This window comes from Trichoderma aggressivum, assembly GCF_033847375.1.
Source record: "Trichoderma aggressivum f. europaeum strain CBS 100526 chromosome Unknown scaffold_032, whole genome shotgun sequence".
NCBI lineage: Eukaryota > Fungi > Ascomycota > Sordariomycetes > Hypocreales > Hypocreaceae > Trichoderma > Trichoderma aggressivum.
Window position 1 is genome coordinate 206,377 of NW_026946398.1, and position 20,691 is coordinate 227,067.

The window sequence follows — 20,691 nt, forward strand, 5'->3', positions numbered from 1 at the left end:
CACGTCCATCCATATCGTACATATTCTACATGTCTATATGTCAATGCCGCCTCTTTTTTGTGTCAATGCATGTACATATTACAAGGTCCGCCTCTCTTTAATCTCCTCATACGTTTGAATCTGGTCATCTGGCTGGAACTCCTCAAAGTCTTCCAAGCCAATGCCGCATTCTGCCCCCTTGCCCATTTCCTGGACATCCTTCTTCACATGCTTCAGGGTGTCTATCTTGCCTGTTTCAAAGTTAGCACTCAAACGCCCATCTACATCTCGCAATTAGAAGAGCCATATTTGTACATACCGTCGTAGACTACCTCGCCTCGGCGGAGGACCTTTACGCGAGACGACTTCTTGATGGAGCCGTTTCGGACTCTGCACCCGGCAATGTTTCTAAACACACGCTTCTTGACGTTGATCGGGAAGACCTGCAGGACATCGGCCTCGCCGTTGACACGGAACGAGACATTCATGGGCAAGATGTCGGACAGCGCCGCTTTGACGTCGTCAACGACGTGGTAGATGACCTTGTGGTCGAGAATCTTGACCTTGGCCTCTTCGGCTCGCTGCTTAATATGCGGGGGGATGTTGATGTTGAAGTTGACAATGATGCTGTTGGACGTCGCCGCGTGGTCAATGTCGTACTCGGTGATCTGCCCAGCAGAGGATCGCAGGATCCTGGGCTGCACCTCGTGGCTGCCCAGCTCCAGGATGGTTCCGCAAACTGCCTCCACGGATCCAACAACATCCGCCTTGACTGTGAAGTTTTGCGTCAGGATTCCAGTCTCAGCCGATTCAGCAGCGGTGCTTGGCGCGCCCTCGGCATCTGCTGCAGCGTCTGCCGCGGCCTTTTCACGTTGGCGCTGTTCTTGCTCGGCGAGTTGGATGGAGCTTTGCTCACGCTCAGCCATTTCCAAGCGATATTCAACTGCCGTCTTCGCCTTTCCTTCGTCGGGAGATTGGATAACCTGCTCTCCGGCAGTGGGTAGCTCTCGCCAGCCCAGAATCTCGACAGGCGTTCCGGGAGGAGCAGAGTCCAGCTCAAGACCAGCTTCGTTACGCAGCACACGAATCTTTGCCCAGGTCTTGCCGGCAACAATCAGGTCGCCAGGGCGGAGTGTTCCTCTCTTGACCAAGATGGTCGCGGCTTTGCCCTGAGGCTTGATGCTAGACTCCAAAACCCATCCTTCAGCCATACCGTCATCTTCGGCTCGGACATCCAGGATTTCGGAAAGCGTGACGATATTCTCCTCCAAGTCTTCCATGCCCAGACCTGTTTTCCCGCTGACGCAGACAACTTGTACATCGCCGCCGTAGTCTTCGATTTCAACTCCATGGCGAGAAAGATCTGCTTTGACTTGGTCAATCCGAGCATCTTCCTTGTCAACCTTTGTAATGGCGACGATAATGGGCACCTTGGCACTCGTAGCATGCTTCAAGGCTTCGAGCGTCTGGGGCATGACACTGTCATCGGCAGCAACAACGAGCACCACAATGTCTGTCACATTTGCTCCGCGCTGGCGCATCGATAAGAAGGCAGCATGGCCGGGAGTGTCGAGGAACGTGATGGACTTGCCAGACGACATTTTCACAACAAACGCACCAATGTGCTGAGTAATGCCGCCGTGCTCTTGTGCGGCGACGGAGGACTTGCGAAGCCAGTCCAGAAGAGTAGTTTTGCCGTGATCGACATGGCCCATTATCGTGACCACGGGAGGACGAGACGGCAAGACTGAGACATCCGTTGGCGGAGGACGAGGACGGAGATCTCGAAGGGATCCGGTATCAACAGTAGGCTCGAAGCCATATTCCATTGCAATGAGAGCCGCAGTTTCACCAGTGAAGATTGTGTCGCTAGTGATATTTTCGAAGCCCATTTCTTCCATGTCCTGCAGAAAAGGGGTAACATTTTGCTTGAGAGCTCTGGACAAGTTTGATGCGCTGATATACTCTGGGAGGAATATCGGGACGGCCTGTGGCTCTTCCTCTACGGCTTTCTGCTTCTTTGCCTCTTTTTCCGCTTTGCGACGCTGCTTCTGCTCCCAGCGGTGTACGGCTTCGTCATCCCAGTCTTCGTCTTCATAAGCTTGTGACACTCTTTGCGACTTCTTTCCCTTTTTAGACCGCGGTTTCTCGGGCTCTTGCTGCTCCTCTACTTCAAATCTAGACTTTCGTCTTTGTTTCTGCAGTTGAGTATCGTCCTCAGTTTTGGGTGTGGATGTAAACGTCTCCCCTAGGGAGTCTCGTTTGTCCTGAGCATCTTGTGTTTTCTTCCTCCTATCCACAGGTTGATTTTCATTCTTACTTTTAGCCTTGTCCCTAAATCCCGTGGCTCTAGTTTCCAGTTCTCCCCAGAAGTCTTGAGTGGCCGGTTCCTGGGCTGCGGACGGCTGGGTAGTTGAAGCCTTGGCTTCGTGGCCATGCGCATGCGGTCTCGCTCCAAGCTTCACCTTCGTCTTAGGCTTCCGAGACTTGGTAATTTCGTTCCACACACCGGATTGGTTTCCACGAGGGTCTACTCCATGTGTGTGGGGGGGCACGTCGGCCTTGCGGTTGCTGAAAGAACCCCATCCAGTTGTTTTGAGACTACCTCCTGTTGATCGTGTTGTCTGTTCCCCGGCGGGCTTCCCCGGACGAGCAAAGGTATCACTGGGTATTGATAGCCTCGACAGCTTCTTTGCAGCTTCGCTGCCCTCAGGCTGCGGAGAAGACCAAGACTCTGGAGTTGGCGGAGGGCGCGGCTCTCGGTTGGTTTTGAAGACGTCGGCCAGAACTGATCTTGACTTGGTCGCTTGCGGAGTGTTCCTGCGTTGGTTTCCCGTACTCTTTCTGAGATCGTTGCCTTTAGGCTCGTTCCTTTTGTCTGTCCGCACACTCTCTGTCGCTGCTGATTGCCGCCGGGCCAGTCGCTCGTGCGGCAGCAGTCCATCTGCTGCAGTCGTAGCCCCAGATGCCGTGTCTGCTTTTGCAAATGTGCCCCAATTCCCCACTCTAGTATTAGAGAATGCGCCTGGGAATCCCCCCGTCTTGGGAGGCCCCTCATTGTTTGCAGAGTTGTTGAGACATGGCGTCCGAGACAGCGATCGGGCCTGACAAGAGAAAACGGCGCTTCGAGAGCTGGCCACCGAGCGCAGCGCGCTTAAAGGCCTCGACGAGACCGAAGAAGTAGACAGAGTTCGTACATGCTGCGGCCCGGCATCAACAGCCAGCTTCTGTCGACAAAGCGTGCACACAAACGGATTGCTGCGATCCTGGATTGTATGATGTCAGTTATCGCACCGGCAATACAGAGCTCAATTGGGCGGCAAAAGTGCAAACCTTCCACGCGCGAGCTCTCAACATTGCAACAAGGAATGACGATGAAGCTCACGCAAAGCTTCTGTCGACATTGGGTAGAAGAGAGTACGAATGGAGACGCTGCTTGAAGATTGCTGGTCCTTGGTAGAAAGGTTAGCTCTTGTTCTAGGCTTAGCGGGATATGTATTTTTTTTTTTTTCTAAAGCTCGACGATGAAGTACTTGGAGGGGCATCTCGGGATAGGATTGTCCGCAAGTTGTGCAATTTGCTGCAACAACCACCTCTTTATGTATTTTGTTAACTATACACATTCAATTGGTCATTCCTCTTGATTTCTTTTCTTCATTTCCATATCAAGCATACTTCCAATATCCATAGAGCAAATTGTTCATCTGCTTGACGCTTCCCCTGCTGATGGTCTCGGGTAGCAGTTCGTTAGTACCTGAGATCTACCGTGTCGCTAACTCAAACGGGCTACTAAATCGATAAGAAGCCTTGCCACGAAGCTCATCTTCATAAGACGAGCATGGCACAGGATCTCGTAGATTTTCGAATACATGTAAAACATGGCATTGTAATTGAACCTGAAATCAAGAGCCTTTCCAACGCCTCATCCAGTTATTCCTCACAATTGCCTTCCTTCTTCTTTCTTTTCGAGCCTTGTGGCGATTTCGCTGTGGATACAGCTTACAAGGCGGTCGGACCTGAATTTTGCTGGGGCCAAAGATACCACATCCCCCTGAAGCTCACTTACTAAAAACACCTACAACTGCTGCGCATCGCCAACCCAACAAATTGATTCTCTCGAGAATCAGGCATAAGCCGGCCAGCGTCTGCCATGGCCCCCTCTAAGAGAAGTGGGAAACAAAAGGCATCTGCCGCCTCCAAGTCATCCGGCAGCAATGGCAGCTTGGATCCCCCAGCGCCGTTCAAGCGGCCTCCGGAGGTGCTGGAGCCCTTCATCCAGGAGCTCTCGCAGAAGCACATCTACATCACGCACATCGACGCCAAACCCGCCGCCTTCAAGCGCAAGATGTTCCTCGTGCCCGTTGCTCTGAATGTGAGCGTCGCCGTCTTTTTCGTCTGGCGCATGTACTCCATCCTCCCCTGGTACTGGAAGCTCCTCATGTCGGGCTTTGGCAATCCCAACGAGATGACGTTTCCTTTTCACGAGGCGTCGTGGTCGGAGCTGTCCTGGGAAGTTTGGAAGCGTGGCATCGTCATGTTTATCGACTTTGTGCTGTTCGTCTTCGTCTGGCCATGGCCTGTCGAGTTTACGCTTGGCACCGCACATGGAAACCCGACGCGGTGGCGATGGAATGTGGGCTTCCGGGACAAGGAGGTTTACGTCCGCCGCAGCCGTGACTGGGATAAGATGCTGCGTGACATCTTCAAGGATGCCGACTCGAAGAAGATTTTGCTTGCCTATACTCAGCAAGCGACGTCGCCCATGCTCCAGGAGCAGAAGACTGGCTATCTCCTCATGAACGACAAGTGGAATCTGGACTGGAACTGCATGGTCCTCGCCCACAAACTTGTCGACAAGAAGGAGGTTGCCCTCGAGGCGTTTAGAAATGTCATTTTGGTGTATCACCAGGACTACGGCTGGATTTGCCACGATCTTAAGCTGGCCATATCGGCCGAGGAGGACGAAAAGAGGAGGCAAGTTTTCGCCTTTCGGGATGCCCTTACGGCCATGGGCAAAGAGAACCTGTTTTTCCGGTGGATTGAGATTGTACAATTTGAATCGACTCAGCCAGGGGGGTTCGGCCCGGAGAAGCAAGAAGCAGCGGCCAAGCAGATTCGCGAGCTCTTTGAAGCTGATAACATCAATTTTGATGAACTATGGAAGGATACGGTGGGCACCAAGGCGTGAGGATATGATTGATCTCATGGGCAATCAAAAACTGGTGGTACGAAGCAGGAATGCAAGACACTCGTTGGATTTGAGGAGATCAGATATAGGGGGGGATTACATACATAGCAGATGCAAGCAACTGCCCACCTAACTGGCTACTGTAGCTATGGTGCGTTTCACTGTCTACAATTTCCGCATCGTGATATCCATAGCGCAGATGGACCGTGAGAGCACACACACAAAAGAATATCATCACTTCAAGCACTTTGCACCTATCGATATGCTGTGAATAATAATACTGAAGCATGTAGCTGTTGGGCATGCCCGATTTCATCATTCGTCACGGAAAAAAAAGAAAAAAAGAAAAAAAGGACAGCGCCTAAGAGGAATCGAACCCCGACCTCGAGGAGACCGTTCAGTTTTCGGTAGCCTTGGACAACTGGTACCTGATCCCAAAGTACCTTTGGACACGGCGTTCATCCATGGACGCCGAGAAGGTATCTCGAGGCCGCAACCCCATGCAACATCGAACACCGACGACGCTGGAGGACAAAACAGACAGGCGCCGCCACAAGAAGCAAAAAAAAACATTGTGAAAAGGATAAAAAAAAACTTATACGCCCAGCGATCTCTCTTGGTGTTCAGCGTAGATCCTACTGCGCGCCCCGGTTTCCCATGGGTATTTCTTTGCGGGTACCAACAGCTCGAACGTGCGACGGGTGGGGTCTACGCGTCGGCCATCCAGGGCTGCGGGCCGTGTCTGAGAGTTCCTGACCTGGCGGTGGCCTTCGTCGTAATGAGCCGTGCGAACTGAGAAGTCCCCTCTCAATTCCCACGCGCTGCATTGCCGACCAGGCCATTACCAAGTGGGCCGCTCGCTGTTGAGAGGCATTGAGAAATCCTGGTATATAAGGGTACGGTAGCCGCCAGCTGGTCAACAGTCCAGTACTGCAGGGCCATGGTGCAGCGATTGCAGCGCCCCCCGAGCCGCAAGGGGAGGTGCTGGTGTGGTGTTGAAGCCATGGATACGGGGTAGGCCATATCAGAGACTGAGATGATGCTGGATTGTTCGTAGGAGAAGGCTTGATGCTATCATCGATCCATGTGTGAGGTAGCTTTCTGTGGAGTTTGAGGTTAGTATACATGTGGATCTAGGAGAGAGCATTTGCTGCAGAATGAGAGGTGCCTACCTACCAGCTAAGCAACGACACCCGCGTGTATGTAAGATGCTTGTAAGCGCCGGTGTCCGTTCAAGTTTGTATGCTCACAAGGAGACTGCCATGTTGCAAGCGCAATCCCGTATAGATCAATGACTGATGAAGCCCGGCGTGGCATCCCTTGAACCATATCACAGACCTGGGATCTATATGGCGATCCTGATCTGGGGCTTTGAGCATATCATCTCGATTAGAGACAGACATGGGGTATGAACCCCTGGCTTGTGCCCTCGTTCATTGTCCGCATCATGAGGCGGCTTGGGGGATGAAAAGAAGTAGATTGTAAAATCCGGTCTGTTGTTTATGAGGAAACGGTAGCGAGTTGCCTCATGATGTGTTCTGCAAGTCGTACATCACCAGATATCGAATCAATGGCCTAGCTTTGTGTCGAGTAAGAAGAATTCCCTGACGTTGAGAGTGGAGAAGCGTCCCTTTACGTGGCCTTTGCTAATGAATTCCGAATGGGGCAGTCTCCGGCTTGCCTCCTTCCCAGGCTGAGCGAAGCGCGGCACGTGCACAGTAGCGATCTCTGTCAAATCATCACACAGGGATCATTTGTCAATAGAGTCCCCGTGCGAGTATCAACAGAATAGAGCGTCTATTCAGTATTGGATCCCCGAAACCTCAATTGCGCGCATTGGATCGATTGATTGGTAATCCGGCTCGATGCTAATAATAGAAGGCCTCTCCCGTTGTCTCTCTGTCCCTCTTTTTGGTTCTCAACTCGGCCTCAATTCGTACAGACATTAGCTCCAGAACTGCGCCTAGTTGCAACCTTGACAGCATGGAGGCATGGAGGTAATATTCCGCCAGTAGTCCCTGTGTCTGAGACATATGCAGAACGGCACAGCCTTCAACCTCCCCATCAACCACTTCGTATCAAGCCTCATCGCCTCATTTGTTTCGGGTTCCAGTCAAGTTTGCCCAATGGCATAGTTGAAAGCCCTGTATTAAGCTTACCTTGGTATCGTGTTGCTCGTACTCTGTACCTTGTCACGCTGCACAGACTCTACCTGGTCCAAATGCCATGGAAGTGCTGCGAGTACACGCGGCTGCCCCATTCTGCGCCAGGGCTCAGATCCCACTCCAACCCCCCCAAGCCCGCCGAAAGCTCCCCCAACTTGCAAAAGAACCCCCCCGTAGCGCCGGTGTCGTCAGTGCGGCACCGCTCCGTAGCCGTCCATGGACGTCTAATCAGTTGATGTTTTTCAGGGCCCATTAGCGCTCAACTGGGCGCTGGAACTGGTCGCTCTGTTCAAGGTTGCGCTAGGAATTCCCCGCCATAGGCATCGAATTGATCAATGGATCCTTGCTACTGTACGGCTCAGAGCCTCAGGCCTGGACGAATCATTGACGCGGCCCACCAGAACCAGGGACCTCATCTCTCCTAGACGCCTGTGGACCTTTTTCAGATTTGCCAGACCATACAACTCTTGTGCGTGACAGCGCTGTCCAACATCGGCCTGGGGTCCCTCTGCTGCATTGGCCGTTTGTTTTCCATTGTTTAAAAGCCCCTCGCCCGCCGCCTCGCTCGCCGATTCTCACCGACTCGTGTCTGGTCTGGGGCTGGGCTCCTTTGACGATTGACGATCGACGACGCTCGCCAGAATCGGCGCATCCTCCCCCAATCGACACCTCTTCCCAATCACCCTACCAAGCCCGTCAGCATGTCCTCGTCAGGCTTGACGCGACGCCGTGGAGCTGGCGGCGTCGCTGGCACCGAGGGCGAGAGCAGCAACGGCGTCTCGAGGACCAATTCGACCCGCGACGTTCGAGACAGCGGCCCCGAGACGAGCTACGAGAGCGGCGAAAACGGCCACAAGATTGCCTTTGACCCTCGAGACATTAGCGAGTCGGCCGAGCGGAGCAAGCAGCCCAAGCTGACCATGATGGAGGAGGTGCTGTTGCTTGGTCTCAAGGACAAACAGGTGCGTGTGTGTGCCTGCTTGCGTGGCGCCGCCCCAATTGCTGACCGAAGCCTTGTGATTAGGGGTATCTGTCGTTCTGGAACGACAACATTTCGTACGCGCTCCGAGGATGCATCGTGCTGGAGCTTGCCTTCCGCGGGCGCATCAGCATGGAAAAGGATCCGGCGCGGCGACGGTTCCCCCTGGCAGACCGAAACATCGAAGTGATAGACGATACCCTTACCGGCGAGGTGCTTCTCGACGAGGCCCTCAAAATGATGAAGCAGAGCGAAAAGATGAGCGTCAGCTCCTGGATTGACTTAATGAGCGGTACTGCCACCCCTGCCACCCCTGCCTTTCACCCCTCACCCTATTCTGTGTAGCCCGCGACATTGCCACGGCCTTGTGTGTGTGTGCTGTGAATACACGTAACCTGACCAATGCATTGGCTAATGCTCTGAAAACCCAGGCGAGACTTGGAACCTGATGAAGATAGGATACCAGCTCAAGCAGGTCCGCGAACGGTTAGCCAAGGGCCTGGTTGACAAGGGCATCCTACGGACGGAGAAGCGTAACTTCCTTCTCTTCGACATGGCCACCCACCCCGTTGCCGACGGCGGAGCCAAGGAGGAGATTCGCCGCCGCGTGCGCAACGTCCTGACCCAGCGCACCGTCGTCCTCAACGGGAGCCAGTTTCTGCCTGAGAACCTCGAGTTCCGCTACTTGCGCACCGTGTCCATGGTGTGTGCCGCATACGCCGCCAACGTCCTGGAGAATGCGCTGTCCACGCTGGGCCACGAGGCCAGGGAGCGAGCGTTTGCGCAGACGGACGAGCTACTGGCGGATTACAGCCAGTACCCCTTTGGCAAGAAGGCCACGGGCAATGGCATCGGAGCCAACCTACCGCAGGTCATAGCCGAGGTGAGAGAGCGCTGTTTATGGCAGATTATTGCGCAAGAAGATACAGTGCTAATATGATGTTGCAATGTAGGAGGTCAACAAGGCCAAGGATAAGGAGCTGCAACTCGAAATCGTGGCAGCCTGCCTGAGCGTCTTTACCAGACTCGACTCGCTTCTATAAACCCCGACCGGCTCTGGACGAACCGACCACTATACCACTTCCTAATTCGATTGTAATGATGACAGAAAACAAAAGGCCAAATCGATTCCCCTTCCTTCTACGGATACATCTTCTCTAACAAAAAAAAAACTCACCACAAGATCTCCCTTTCATCCAACCTCCCCTCTTCCATGCTCGGCTCTCGAAAGATATTTAAAAAAACAGTACCCAAAAAAATAATCGAGAAATCTTTGCCTTCTTTGTCACTTTATCTTGGGAAAAGGGGAGAGTGGGAGACAGGGGCGGAGGGTTTTGCATCTCTTTTTTTTCTTCTTATTTTCACTGCTGTCGGGGGGTTAACGGCTGAAATGAAATACGACGCACACACAGAGAAGGACGACGGGGGTATGAAAGGGTGGGTATATGAGAAGGGAAAGGGAACAAAAGGGAAGTCAAGGGTGGGAGGGAAAGCGTGGAAAAAAAGAGAGAGCGAGAATGAAGTTGAGAGAGATCAAGAAGCGAGTCCTTTTGCCTTGCCTAGATGGGAAGTCTTTTTTTTACTAATTTTATTCGCCTTCTTTTCTTGTTTTTACTTGTTTCTGAAATGTTTGCTGCTCTACTACGTTCTGAAGGGGAGGGAGAGAGAGGGTAGGGAAAGGGGGATGAAGAGAAGTTGAAAGAGGAAAACTTGGAGAATGAGATGTGTGTGCTGTATGTATGCTTTGCGTATGGATTTTTGTAATGCTGGGAAAAAAAAGGAACATGTAGTAGCATTTTTTGTACACGATCAGAGAGACCTTTTTTCTTCATTTGTTTTTGCAATGTAGTATTAAACCCTCGTCAGCCATCGTGAAATACCTAGAACACTTTGCCGTCTTCAAAACGGCCATACATAACCACAAATGATCCCGTAAAACCTCCCCCTCCATACGGTCAATATTTGAAATGATGCCATGCCCTGCGCCTCCGACGCTTAGTTCGCCCTATGTAGATGAAAAATAGAAAAGTCCAAACAAAAGAGAAGAAGAAAAGCAAAGCAAATGGAAACAAGAACAACCAGAGAACTGCCATGCAGGCTCATGAGATGAAGGGCCGTGAAATAGGTACAAAGCTTTTGTCTTATCGAACAACACGACATGCCCAACAAAGGGGGGCTACATGCGAACCGTCGCCAAGTCGTCTCTTTACTTGCGCTTCCCGCCAACTCCAAAGCTTCCTTCGAAGCCGGGTCGTCCACCCTTCTTCTTTGTGGCGCCGCCCTTCTTCTTCTTGCCCGATCGGCGCAGCAGCTTGTCCTCGCGTCGCTGCTTGATGTTCTCCTCGCGCTTCTTTTGCTTCGCGTGCTGGGCCTGGGCGACGCCCGTGGCTCTCTCCTTCCACGCCTTTTCGCTCTTCTTCTTGGCTACCTCTTTGCGCTTGACGGCCTTCTTGAGCAGGGCCTCGTCGTCGTGGATCTTCTCACCCTCGGCACGGCGGCGGGCATTCAGCCAGGTCTCCTTCTCCTCAACGTCCTGGCGTTTCTCCTCGCCGAGTTCTTCTATGCGCTTCTTCTCGTGCTGCACCTTGAGAAGCGCCGTCTTGGGATCTGAAGGGCCCTTCTTCTTGCCCCTGTTGAGGAAATAGCCAAGGTCGTGCGACATTTGCGAGCCATCGCCAAATGCCACGCGCCCAAAGCTGAAGCCCCCTGAAGCGTCGTCGAGGCTAATGTTGGGGCTCATAACGCCGGGCGAGTTGGACGCCAGTGCCTCTTCGCGTTTCCTCTTCTCCTCATCCTTGGCCAGCTGTCTCAGCTCCTTCTTGTGCGCTTTGCGCTGTGCCTCCTTTGCTCTTCTCGCCTCGATGAGCTCTTGTCTCGTGCGAATGGGCTTGCCATTCGTTCCATCGGCTTTTCTGGCTGCACGGAGAGCCTCAATCTTGGCAGCAAGACGGGCTCTCAGAGCGGTGGTATCTGCGGGGATCTTGAGGTGCTTGGGCTTTTCTGATGAGGCAACTGAGGAGACGGATGTGGTTGTGCTGGCGAGCTCTCCTGATGCAGGCTGGCCATTAGGGGTTTCGGTTGAGTCAAAGGTCGGAGAGTGTGGTTCGGAGTAGGGCGCTGATACAGCGCTGCCGTCATCTTCTCTTTGCAGGCCGGAGAAGTCTAGGGATGGGTCAAGACCGTCCACCTGGTCTTGCATGATTTCATCGGCTTTGTCGTTGTGGTTGACATCAGCTTCTTGTGATTTTGAGGGAGTCGGCTGAGATTTTGAGGGAGTAGCGGCGTCCTTTCCCGCCTTTTTGTTTTTTTGTTTCTTTGACGCAGATGTGCTAGCAGTCTCAGTAGCAACCTTGGATACTGGAGTCTTGGCTGGAGTCTTGGCTGGAGTTGCTGATTCGCCTGACTCTTGCTTTGTCTTCTTCTCGGCCTTCTTCTCAGCCTTCTTCTCTCGCTTTGTGGCTCGCTTTTCTTCCTTTTTTGATAGCTTTGTCGTGTCCTTGGAATCTTGTGCTTCACCTTCGCTCTCACCGTCACTCTCAGCATCCACATCATCATTGGTCTTGGGCTTCTTCTGAGGAGTCTCTGGGTTCTTCTTCTTGAGACCCTCGAGGGGCTTCTCAGCCTCGACGCCATTCACGGGCTCGTAGTCTTCCTCTTCATTCTCATTCTCATTCTCATCCTCATCTTGCTCCATCTGCCGCAGCTTCCGCTTGCTCTTGGCTCGCTCATCCATGACTTCTTTGGCATTGCGGTTCAGGGCGCTATCGGGATCCAGCTTGGCTCGCCGAGCGGCTGCTGCCTCCTGCTTCGTCTGCTTCTCCTTTTTCCATTGATCCTACACATCAACCAGCGTCAGCCCCAGTGCCTTGATAGCCTCACACACATTATGGATGTGGATAAAATCCAGCTATCCGCCCGATTGAGAGGGTTGGGTCGGCAAGGTCAAGGGTCAAATCGGTAAACGTACGCTTGTGTCTTCGCCATAGTACATCTTGGCTGGAATCAGACTCAGCAAGCCATCGAACGCCTTGGCATGATCGCGCAGGCGATCCTAACCAGCGATGTCAGCTAATGGTTCCTACAGCTCGATTCCCAGCCCCTTGCAGGCATTTTCACCTGGCGGGGCTGGACAAAGGACTTCCAAACGAACCTGCAGTGATGAATCCGCCATCCCAGCTTCAGTATCGCGAAAAGGCAGTATATATACACGGAAAGAAGAAATTAACAAGGACGGAAGCGCCTATAATCCGATACCTGCCGTCGGTGCTGGAGAATCCGCGGCCAATGATGTAGAGACTGCAAGGTGATAGCTGGGCGGTTGGCGTGAGGTGATGCTTTTTTTTTTCTGCCACTGGCCTTGCTAGGGAATTTTCCTGAATTTTTTTGGGGTGTCCAATTTTTTTTTCCACCTTTCTGCCGTACCGCGAACTTTGGCTGTGGGGTAGCCTCTTAGTGCTTGGACCGCTGCAAACGCGCCTGCGCCAGAAAAATTGACAGCCAGGGTCGTCGGATTGCTAGAAGGGTCTTGATAATACTGAAAATAATATGAAGGCCGTTGAGCAATTGCAAAATCATGGAATTTATAGAAGCAAAAATAGAGAGAGAAAAAAGATAATTAATTACTGGCTGCATGATTCTACAAACTACGCTTAAGCCATCGTATAAGCTCCCAAGTACTACAAAGTAGCACGAGCATGGGTCACGAGAGCATCACCTATCATGGCTATTATAAGGTAGAGTGGTTGTTGGAAATAACTGAAACCATTACAACAATTGTATGTTTAGTAGGCAAGGCAGCTCTAAGCACCCAGTTATGAGCCCAACTACACAATATTTCAAGTTTTTTGAACGGTATATTATTGAATCTAGTGACCAGTTTACTCCGCAGAAATCCAAGCTGAAAAGGACTTTATTTCTTCTTGCTCGTTTTCTTGCTTGGGCCAGCAGCAAGTGCTCGCAGCTTGGCCTCTCTGGCTTCAATCTCAGCTCTCCGCTCCTTCTCCCGCTCTTCTTTCTCTTCCTGCTCAGCCTAAATGAGATGGAATGGTCAGCATTTAACATATGATACAAAGAAGATGGGAAAACGAATCCAATAGCGGGCCTTACCTGTCTCCTAGCAGCATCAGCCTCGCGCTGTGCACGGATGGCCTTGAGACGGGCAATATCCGCCTTGGCCTCGTCCGTCTTGCCCTCGGCATGCAGCTTCATATATCTCTCCTTTGCGGCGGCGGCCTCGGCGGCTTCCCTCTCGCGTCGACTGGCGGGCAGCTTCTTGACGCCCTTGGTAATCGCCTCGACACCCGCGCCCTCGGTCGCCTGCTTGCGGGCCGATGAAGAGTGGTTTGGGTTGGCGGGCAGTTCCGTGTCGCTCTCCTCGCCGCTTGAGGAAGGCAGATCGCCGACCTCGACTGTGCGGCTCTTCTGCTTGGCTATGGCGGCCTCTTTTCGAGCCTTCTTTTGGGCTTTTCGGTCCTCGCGGTTGGCCTCGCCGCTGGCCTGAGCTGGGGCCTGGCCGGCCTCCTCCTCCTCTTCGGATTCCTCTTCAGATTCTTCTTCGGAATCTTCCTCGTCCTCGTTGCGCTTGGCGTCCTCGCCCCACATGCTCACCGCATTGCCTTCGGAGTCGAGAGGTTGAAGATTGCGCGAGAAGTGCTTGCCACCTATTCTCGTGAGGTTCCGGGTTAGCGTGTGAAAACGCCATACCATGCATTGCGTTGTCGATCGGCAATTCCTATGGACGTCTGGATATACATACCTCCTCTGGTGAACTTTCTGAACTTGCCACCACGGCCGCGCGAGCTTGCTCCTGGAGCACCGGGCATCTTGAAATCGAGATGGAAACAGGGAGGGAGGGAGTTTGTGTGTGCGCGTGAGAGCGAGAGTAGGCGTCGGTATTCCGCAGATGGCTTCGGTACAACCTCCGGCTTTGCGATGCTATGCGACTGCGCAAGACTTAAATAGGAAAATGGGAAAATCCCGACAGTATTAAATTACGAAAATTCAATCCACAGTTGAAAAGTTACGGCCAAACTCTCTGAGTCGCCAGTTCAGCGGCAGCCAGGCGGGGTAGCGGGGTACTTGGAGGTACTTGGGAGGTACAGCTCAGCCTTGCCCGCTGAATTCCTCATGATATGCTGCGAGCCTCCAAAAGTTCTGCTGCTTTAATGCAGGATCCCCTTCCCAAGCTGTCATAGCAGGTGCTGCTGTATGACTCACTGCCCCTTGTCTCCAGTCATGACCATCATCATCACAATAAGCTGATCATTTGATGTCCGACTTTCAGGGCACAGACGTGGTCCATTTGCAGTGCGGCGTTGTAACGCCAAGGTACTGTGTCATTCCCGCATTGAAATAGCTGATAGGCGATTGGCCAACTGAATTATTCCAAGTATCGCCCTGAAACTACGCTCTTTACTATGCCATAGACCACTTGGGTGAAGTCACATGAAGAAACAGTTACGCATATTATGTTTATTAGGAAGCAGGGCCCTTTGGGTGGTTGATTCATATCCGTAAATTATTCTACAAATCACGTGCATAGATTGGAGTTTGCAGACTGGTGAGTCACAGCAACATGATCAAAATGACTTGCTTAGAGTCAAACCCATGGCTGCCGGTAATCTCCAAGTACAAGTACAGGTACCTAGTACAGTACCTGCCCTGACTCCATTGCCGCAGCCACGTTTTTCCGTCCCCAAACTCCACCCACACCCCCCAATCCCTATAATACGCCAGCCGAGATTTTTTCTTTTTACTTTTTTTTTCTTTTTCTTTTCTTCAGTGAAACCTACTAGAAAAACTTCCTTCAAATTCACTCTGGCTTTCGACAACCTTTGGATGCGCCTGGAGGGGAAACTGGAGGATAGATGAACGTTTCCGCTGACTTACCACCTGTCCTACTATACTCCCTCTTCGGAGGCTGCGTTTGGGAGAGATAAATTTTTTCGGCGGTACATCACCATACCTAGTCGCGTCTTGTTTTTTTTCCTTTTTCCTTCTGATTCAACGTAGTGGCATGCGTGCAATCTCTATATATTAGACGGGAGGGCTCGTGTGAAAGTGCCATGTATATCGTAAAAACATGAGAAATGTTCCATTATCTACCCCATTTCGATTCTCGGCGTTTTACCCAGCAAGCGACTGCAGAACATCGTGCAGTTGCTTCCTCTTCTGCGATGACCGGGTGGATAACGGTCGAAAACCATTTCCGAAAGCCTGCTTAGCTTTCGCCTCGTCCTGTTCCTCTCGGCCATTGGCCGCTTCTTTTGTGTAGCGGCTCGCATTCATCGGACGAGTGAAGATGTACCGTCCTGTTGAAAATAAGCCGCGACTCACATATGACGGCTTCGAGGTGATGCCTCCTCGCCCGCTGTGGCCCAGAAATACACAAGCCATGGGCCTCGAAGGCAGTACAAACGGACCAGCTACAGCTTGTTGGTCTACTGGGTGACCTTGACTCGCCACGTCCATGTCGTTGCTGAGCTGGCCAAGGAACGAGTACAGCCAAAAGGCCCATGCCTCAAACGCAATGCCGTGACAAGCCCCTGCCTGTCTCGACGCCGCATCTGGGTCCCACGAGGGCAGATACACCTTGCCTGTGTCTGTGAGATAGTCCAGCAGAGGAGGCGCCTCCCGATTTGCGACGAACTTGATTGCGCACTGGGAGTCGCTGCAGAGCGTCACCAAATCGGCATCGACGCTTCGGATCGAGTCTCGCGTCTTGTTGATGTGCTCATCCGGGACTAGGAGCATCAAGTTGCGTAGCAGAGAATTCTCCTGGCCACCCGAGAGATCAGTTACTTCCCAGCCGGCTTCGGCTGCCTCTTTGTGTGGAGGATCCCAGCCTTTCTTTGCGCCCATGACATCGTACAACGCCAATGAAGGGAACTTGGCCACCCAGCGTAAAGAGCTCTTTGAAGTCGATCTGTCACCCCAGATCCTCAGGATTCTTAGTAGGGGGAAGGGATTCTCCGCCTCAGTCCAGCCGCGGATCAGGTTGTCGGTCACATCTGGATAGTCGCCGCCCGTCTCATCCGCGGGTTGGATGAGCTCCAGCACCCCTAGGTTTTTCATGTCTGCCAAGCGGACCAGCTCAGATGTCCGGAAGTGGCAGCCGCCACTGAGCACAAGATGGGTGATGAAATCCGTCGTCAGCGATGCGAGGGGTCTGGTGTAGCTTTCAAGGTCCATGTCGGGATGACAAATGTGCTGTCGAAACCGATAAAGCCCAAGACTCTTCTCGTCGTCCTCACGTAGTAATATCGCCGAGAAGAGTTTCCAAGCATGGAGGCTTACACCTCTAAAACCAGCTCGTCAGTAACTCCTTTGACAGTTGCTCCCAAAGTCCCAACCGGAAAATTCCAGATAAGGCATCGTAATGAAACCAACGAACCTTGCCTCCAAAAAGCGCCAGATGCGCCAGACCAGCTGAGTAGGCATGGACCCCAGCAACTCCTCGGATACATCGCCAATGTTATCAGCAATGACATTAATCGCCATGTCCATCAGAGACCGCGGACCTCGAGCGCCGCGGGTTTTAAACAGGGGATACGGCCGCCGCCGCGACCAGTCATGGCTCACGCTGGCGTTGAGTCGACCGGACACTGTCCATTCTCGAAAGACTTGGCCGGTTGACGGGTCGTAATTGTTCATAGCCACCTGAGAGCGAAGAGACGGCTATGGCGGTGCGACATCAAGTCGAGACTCATTCAAAATCGATGAATAGAGTATACGAGGGGGAAATGGGATGGGATAAATGTAGCATAAACGTCACCCTTGCAACCAGCAGCCCAAGCCTTGTGAGGCGCCTGTGGTGTTGCAGTTCAGGTATGAGGGTGGCGCTGCGAAAAGAGTGCCCGGTGAATGTTGAGATTCAAGGTGGGATATGTCAGCAAGGCGTAAGTAAGTGGCGGGCAGTGCTCTCTGGTGTCCAACGATCCTCCTAAATCACATATCAAAGAGCTGCAAACCAAACCCTAGCGCTGATGGTGCAAATATTTGATGTTGTAAAAAAATTTTTCGTCAAGTATAATAATTTTTTTTTGTATGCCTCGATGATTCAATGATATAAGCCCAGATAAAGAACGCTATTCTATCTCGCCCCCAAACGCCTGTGATGGTGCCCAGACACTGGTAGTTCTGTTTTTACGCAGCATCCCAGAGAGCACCCACCCGCCCATTTTTGGTATATACCTTGGTGTTACATCAAATATTCCCATATTACATGTCTGTCCGTTTATTCATCCCAACATCTATAGCATCGGCTTCAGGTCATCGGCGACTCTGAACGGAGCCTCCGTCTTGCTCTTGATCTCGTCTACCGTCACTCCGTCCGCGATCTCGATCAGAGTTAGGCCGTGAGCAAAATCGACGTCGAAAACACCCTGATAAGAGAAAATGTTAGCAGATGGTTCGCAACTTAGGAAAGAAGGAGATGAGGAAGCCCCGCGGCAATGATTGACAACTTACCAGCTCAGTAATGATTCGAGAAACGCACGCGCGGCCAGTCAGTGGGAATGCGCACTGCTTGACAATCTTGGGGTTGCCCTTCTTGTCGGTATGCTCCATGGTGACCACAACCTTGGTGGCACTGGGGTTGCTCACAAGATCCATGGCACCGCCGAAGCCCTTGACCTTGCCTGGCAGCATCCAGTTGGCCAGGTCACCAGTTCCGCTGACTTGCATGGCACCGAGGATGGTCAGGTTGATTCTGCCGCTGCGAATCATGCCGAAACTCTCTTCACTGCCAAAGACTGCGGCTCCAGGCTTAAGGGTGACCGTCTCCTTTCCGGCATTGATCAAATCGGCGTCTTCCAGGCCCTTCTTGGGGTAGGGGCCAAGGCCAAGGATACCGTTCTCGGACTGCAGCTGGACCTCAACCTCAGGACCAACAAAGCCGGGGGCAAGCATGGGCATGCCGATACCCAGGTTAGCATACATGCCATTCTTGAATTCCTTGGCAGCTCGCTTCACGATCCGCTCTCGCTTGGCCGCGGTTTCGCCTGTTCCTAGGACGGCCTTGGAGTCGGCATCAGCATCGTCCTTGGCCCAGGTATATTTCTCAATGTTCTTTTCGGCTGTGCTCTGGATAACGCGCTTGACGTAGATACCGGGCAGGTGAATGGCCTCGGGAGGAATCTCGCCGGGCTCGACAATGTGTTCAGCTTCGACAATGGTGATCTTGGCATTGCGACCCATGGCACCGTTGAAGTTGTTGGCGGCGAGACGGAACTGGCAGTTTCCGAGCTTGTCGGCCTTGTAAGCCTTGACAAAGGCATAGTCTCCAGCAATGCTCTCCTCAAGCAGGTATGGCTTGCCGTTGAAGACCTTGACGTCCTTGGGGTAAGAGTACACATCCGGTGAGCCGTCGGGCTTGTTCTTGAGTGGCAGGTCGCCGGTCTGGACGACAGTACCAAAGGCTGCGGGAGTGTAGAAAGCAGGAATGCCCTTGCCACCGGCCGCACATCGCTCTGCCAGTGTGCCCTGGGGAGTCAATTCCAGCTCGACTTCTCCAGTCAAGTACATTGTTTCAAATGTTTTGTTTTCGCCAATGTAGCTAGCAATCATCTTCTTCACCTGCTTTGTCTTGAGAAGCTTGCCCAGACCGGAGCTATCGGTGCCGGCATTGTTTGACACAGCCGTCAGACCAGTAACATCGGGCCGCTTGAGGACCTCGTCAATCAGAGTATCGGGGACACCGCAGAGACCAAATCCACCACACAGGAGAGTCGAGTTGGCCTTGAGGTCCTTGATTGCCTCGGTGGCAGAGGGCAGCACCTTGTTGATCTCAGCTCGGCGGGCGGTGGCAGAAAATGACCTGGACAAGACGGCGGTGGGCTGCGACATGGAGATGTTAGTCGACCATTGACTTTTAATTTCCGTGAGATTTCCATCATTGATTAGAGTTCTTAGACTTACGTTTGTCGCATGGCGCGCAAAGGCCCCGAGGGTCCGCAGGCGCAGAGCTGTGGATGGCATTGTTGGAGGGGCAGAGGTGAGAGATGTTTCTTGGGTCGCGTTGCGGGGTATCAAGAACTGCAATAATCGACAATTGCTCTGCCACGAGAAAATGAGGCAAAGATGTGTTGAATAGTAAATGCGCAAAAGGAATTAAGAAAAAAAAAGAAACAAGAGTTTTGGGGCACTGTCAGATGCCAGTGACGGCATCACGCGCGTTATGTATGGCCGTCGAGTGTTTGATGATTTTGCCGGTGCAATAGCCGTCAATGACCGAACCCACCACCGCAGACCCGGTCTCCGCATGGCCGCCAGAACAATTCGGGTAGTGCAAGTGAGGAGAAGCTGGATTCAGGGCAGAATAGCGGGACAGTTCCGTTGCAAGGATCGGATAGGGGCGGCGGGCGGCTGTGGGGGAAGAAGCCATCAGAATGGATTGTTTGATGGCGGTAACATGGCACTACGGAGGGTGATTCCGTAGTTTACGGAATGCAGCAGCAAGTTTTCTCTCTCTTTTTTTCTTTTTATCATATGCTGACAAACATTTGACGGCTTAGCTGAATATTGGTCATGTTCTGAAATACTGCCGTCCATGTGTAGATGCTCATAATGGAGGCGCTGACAGGGCAAATCCAGGCAGTATTGTTGATCAAAAGCACCGGCTCCGAGTCTGCCAGCGGTGCGAGCGGCTGTATCTTCTCACGGCCGCGTATTTTTTTTCGTAAGAGCCTGTTGGAGTCGCTCCGTTGACGGCGTCAGAAGCCAATGCGTGGCCCCAAGAGAGAGTTGTCCACACCGTCGCTCCAACTAACTGTTCCACCCGGCTTCCGAAGCCGAAGTCAGGCACTGGCAATTTGTTGGGGCTGGCGGCACTTGCGGAGTGGGAAATGTCTTTTCCCGGAAAGTCTTTCCGTGGGACTATCCGCGAGAAAAGATTCATCCGGCAGCGCTGGCGGGGAGTTTGCAATTTGCAATGATTACGGGGCACTTACAATATACGTGTAAATGGGATCATGTAATTGAAGACGTCCGATGATGGCGGTGATACATGATACATGATACAAGATATCTTGGCCATGCTTGAGTCACGTGTTGGGGTCAATCCCTGCACCTGCCTTGAAACGATTCATTCTGCATTTTGAACTATTCATGATCAAGTTGCTTAACATTATCCTATTCTTGACATCTTCATATAACCATCTCATCACATGTGCATCTTCTCGTGGTTTTGCAGACCTATGGATTCTATGCGGGCTTCGGCAATGGGACCCCGATTCCGAAAGACATCCCCTAACTCCCCTCTACCCTCGGCCAATTTGGGGGAATTTGCCATAACTTGCCATGACTTGCCGGTTGCGCTACCATTAATTCTCCGTACTGCATGGCTAAACTCGCATCTGAGAACATCAAACTCGAATAATGAT

At 52.4% G+C, this 20,691-nt stretch overlaps 7 protein-coding genes across 7 annotated transcripts; 2 read left to right on the top strand and 5 right to left on the bottom strand.

The window, feature by feature from the left end:
- Positions 1 to 78: 78 nt before the first annotated feature.
- Positions 79 to 3,336, bottom strand: Triagg1_7359 (uncharacterized protein; the record flags this gene model as incomplete). Its single annotated transcript, XM_062902086.1, has 3 exons — positions 79 to 230; positions 299 to 3,245; positions 3,313 to 3,336. The coding sequence occupies 3 exons, from the start codon at positions 3,334 to 3,336 to the stop codon at positions 79 to 81; spliced, it is 3,123 nt and encodes a 1,040-aa protein (XP_062753677.1).
- Positions 3,337 to 4,129: 793 nt separating this feature from the next.
- Positions 4,130 to 5,167, top strand: Triagg1_7360 (uncharacterized protein; the record flags this gene model as incomplete). The annotated part of the gene is made up of 1 exon (XM_062902087.1): positions 4,130 to 5,167. The coding sequence occupies one exon, from the start codon at positions 4,130 to 4,132 to the stop codon at positions 5,165 to 5,167; it is 1,038 nt and encodes a 345-aa protein (XP_062753678.1).
- Positions 5,168 to 8,033: 2,866 nt separating this feature from the next.
- Positions 8,034 to 9,354, top strand: Triagg1_7361 (uncharacterized protein; the record flags this gene model as incomplete). Its single annotated transcript, XM_062902088.1, has 5 exons — positions 8,034 to 8,294; positions 8,357 to 8,603; positions 8,657 to 8,680; positions 8,743 to 9,194; positions 9,265 to 9,354. The coding sequence occupies 5 exons, from the start codon at positions 8,034 to 8,036 to the stop codon at positions 9,352 to 9,354; spliced, it is 1,074 nt and encodes a 357-aa protein (XP_062753679.1).
- Positions 9,355 to 10,517: 1,163 nt separating this feature from the next.
- Triagg1_7362 (uncharacterized protein) lies at positions 10,518 to 12,482 on the bottom strand (the record flags this gene model as incomplete). The annotated part of the gene is made up of 3 exons (XM_062902089.1): positions 10,518 to 12,146; positions 12,279 to 12,362; positions 12,462 to 12,482. The coding sequence occupies 3 exons, from the start codon at positions 12,480 to 12,482 to the stop codon at positions 10,518 to 10,520; spliced, it is 1,734 nt and encodes a 577-aa protein (XP_062753680.1).
- Positions 12,483 to 13,220: 738 nt separating this feature from the next.
- Triagg1_7363 (uncharacterized protein) lies at positions 13,221 to 14,133 on the bottom strand (the record flags this gene model as incomplete). Its single annotated transcript, XM_062902090.1, has 3 exons — positions 13,221 to 13,340; positions 13,418 to 13,971; positions 14,067 to 14,133. The coding sequence occupies 3 exons, from the start codon at positions 14,131 to 14,133 to the stop codon at positions 13,221 to 13,223; spliced, it is 741 nt and encodes a 246-aa protein (XP_062753681.1).
- Positions 14,134 to 15,436: 1,303 nt separating this feature from the next.
- Triagg1_7364 (uncharacterized protein) lies at positions 15,437 to 16,963 on the bottom strand (the record flags this gene model as incomplete). Its single annotated transcript, XM_062902091.1, has 2 exons — positions 15,437 to 16,610; positions 16,704 to 16,963. 2 exons carry the CDS (start codon positions 16,961 to 16,963, stop codon positions 15,437 to 15,439), a joined length of 1,434 nt encoding a protein of 477 aa, XP_062753682.1.
- Positions 16,964 to 17,562: 599 nt separating this feature from the next.
- Triagg1_7365 (uncharacterized protein) lies at positions 17,563 to 19,288 on the bottom strand (the record flags this gene model as incomplete). Its single annotated transcript, XM_062902092.1, has 3 exons — positions 17,563 to 17,694; positions 17,780 to 19,147; positions 19,229 to 19,288. The coding sequence occupies 3 exons, from the start codon at positions 19,286 to 19,288 to the stop codon at positions 17,563 to 17,565; spliced, it is 1,560 nt and encodes a 519-aa protein (XP_062753683.1).
- Between the last annotated feature and the right edge of the window lie 1,403 nt (positions 19,289 to 20,691).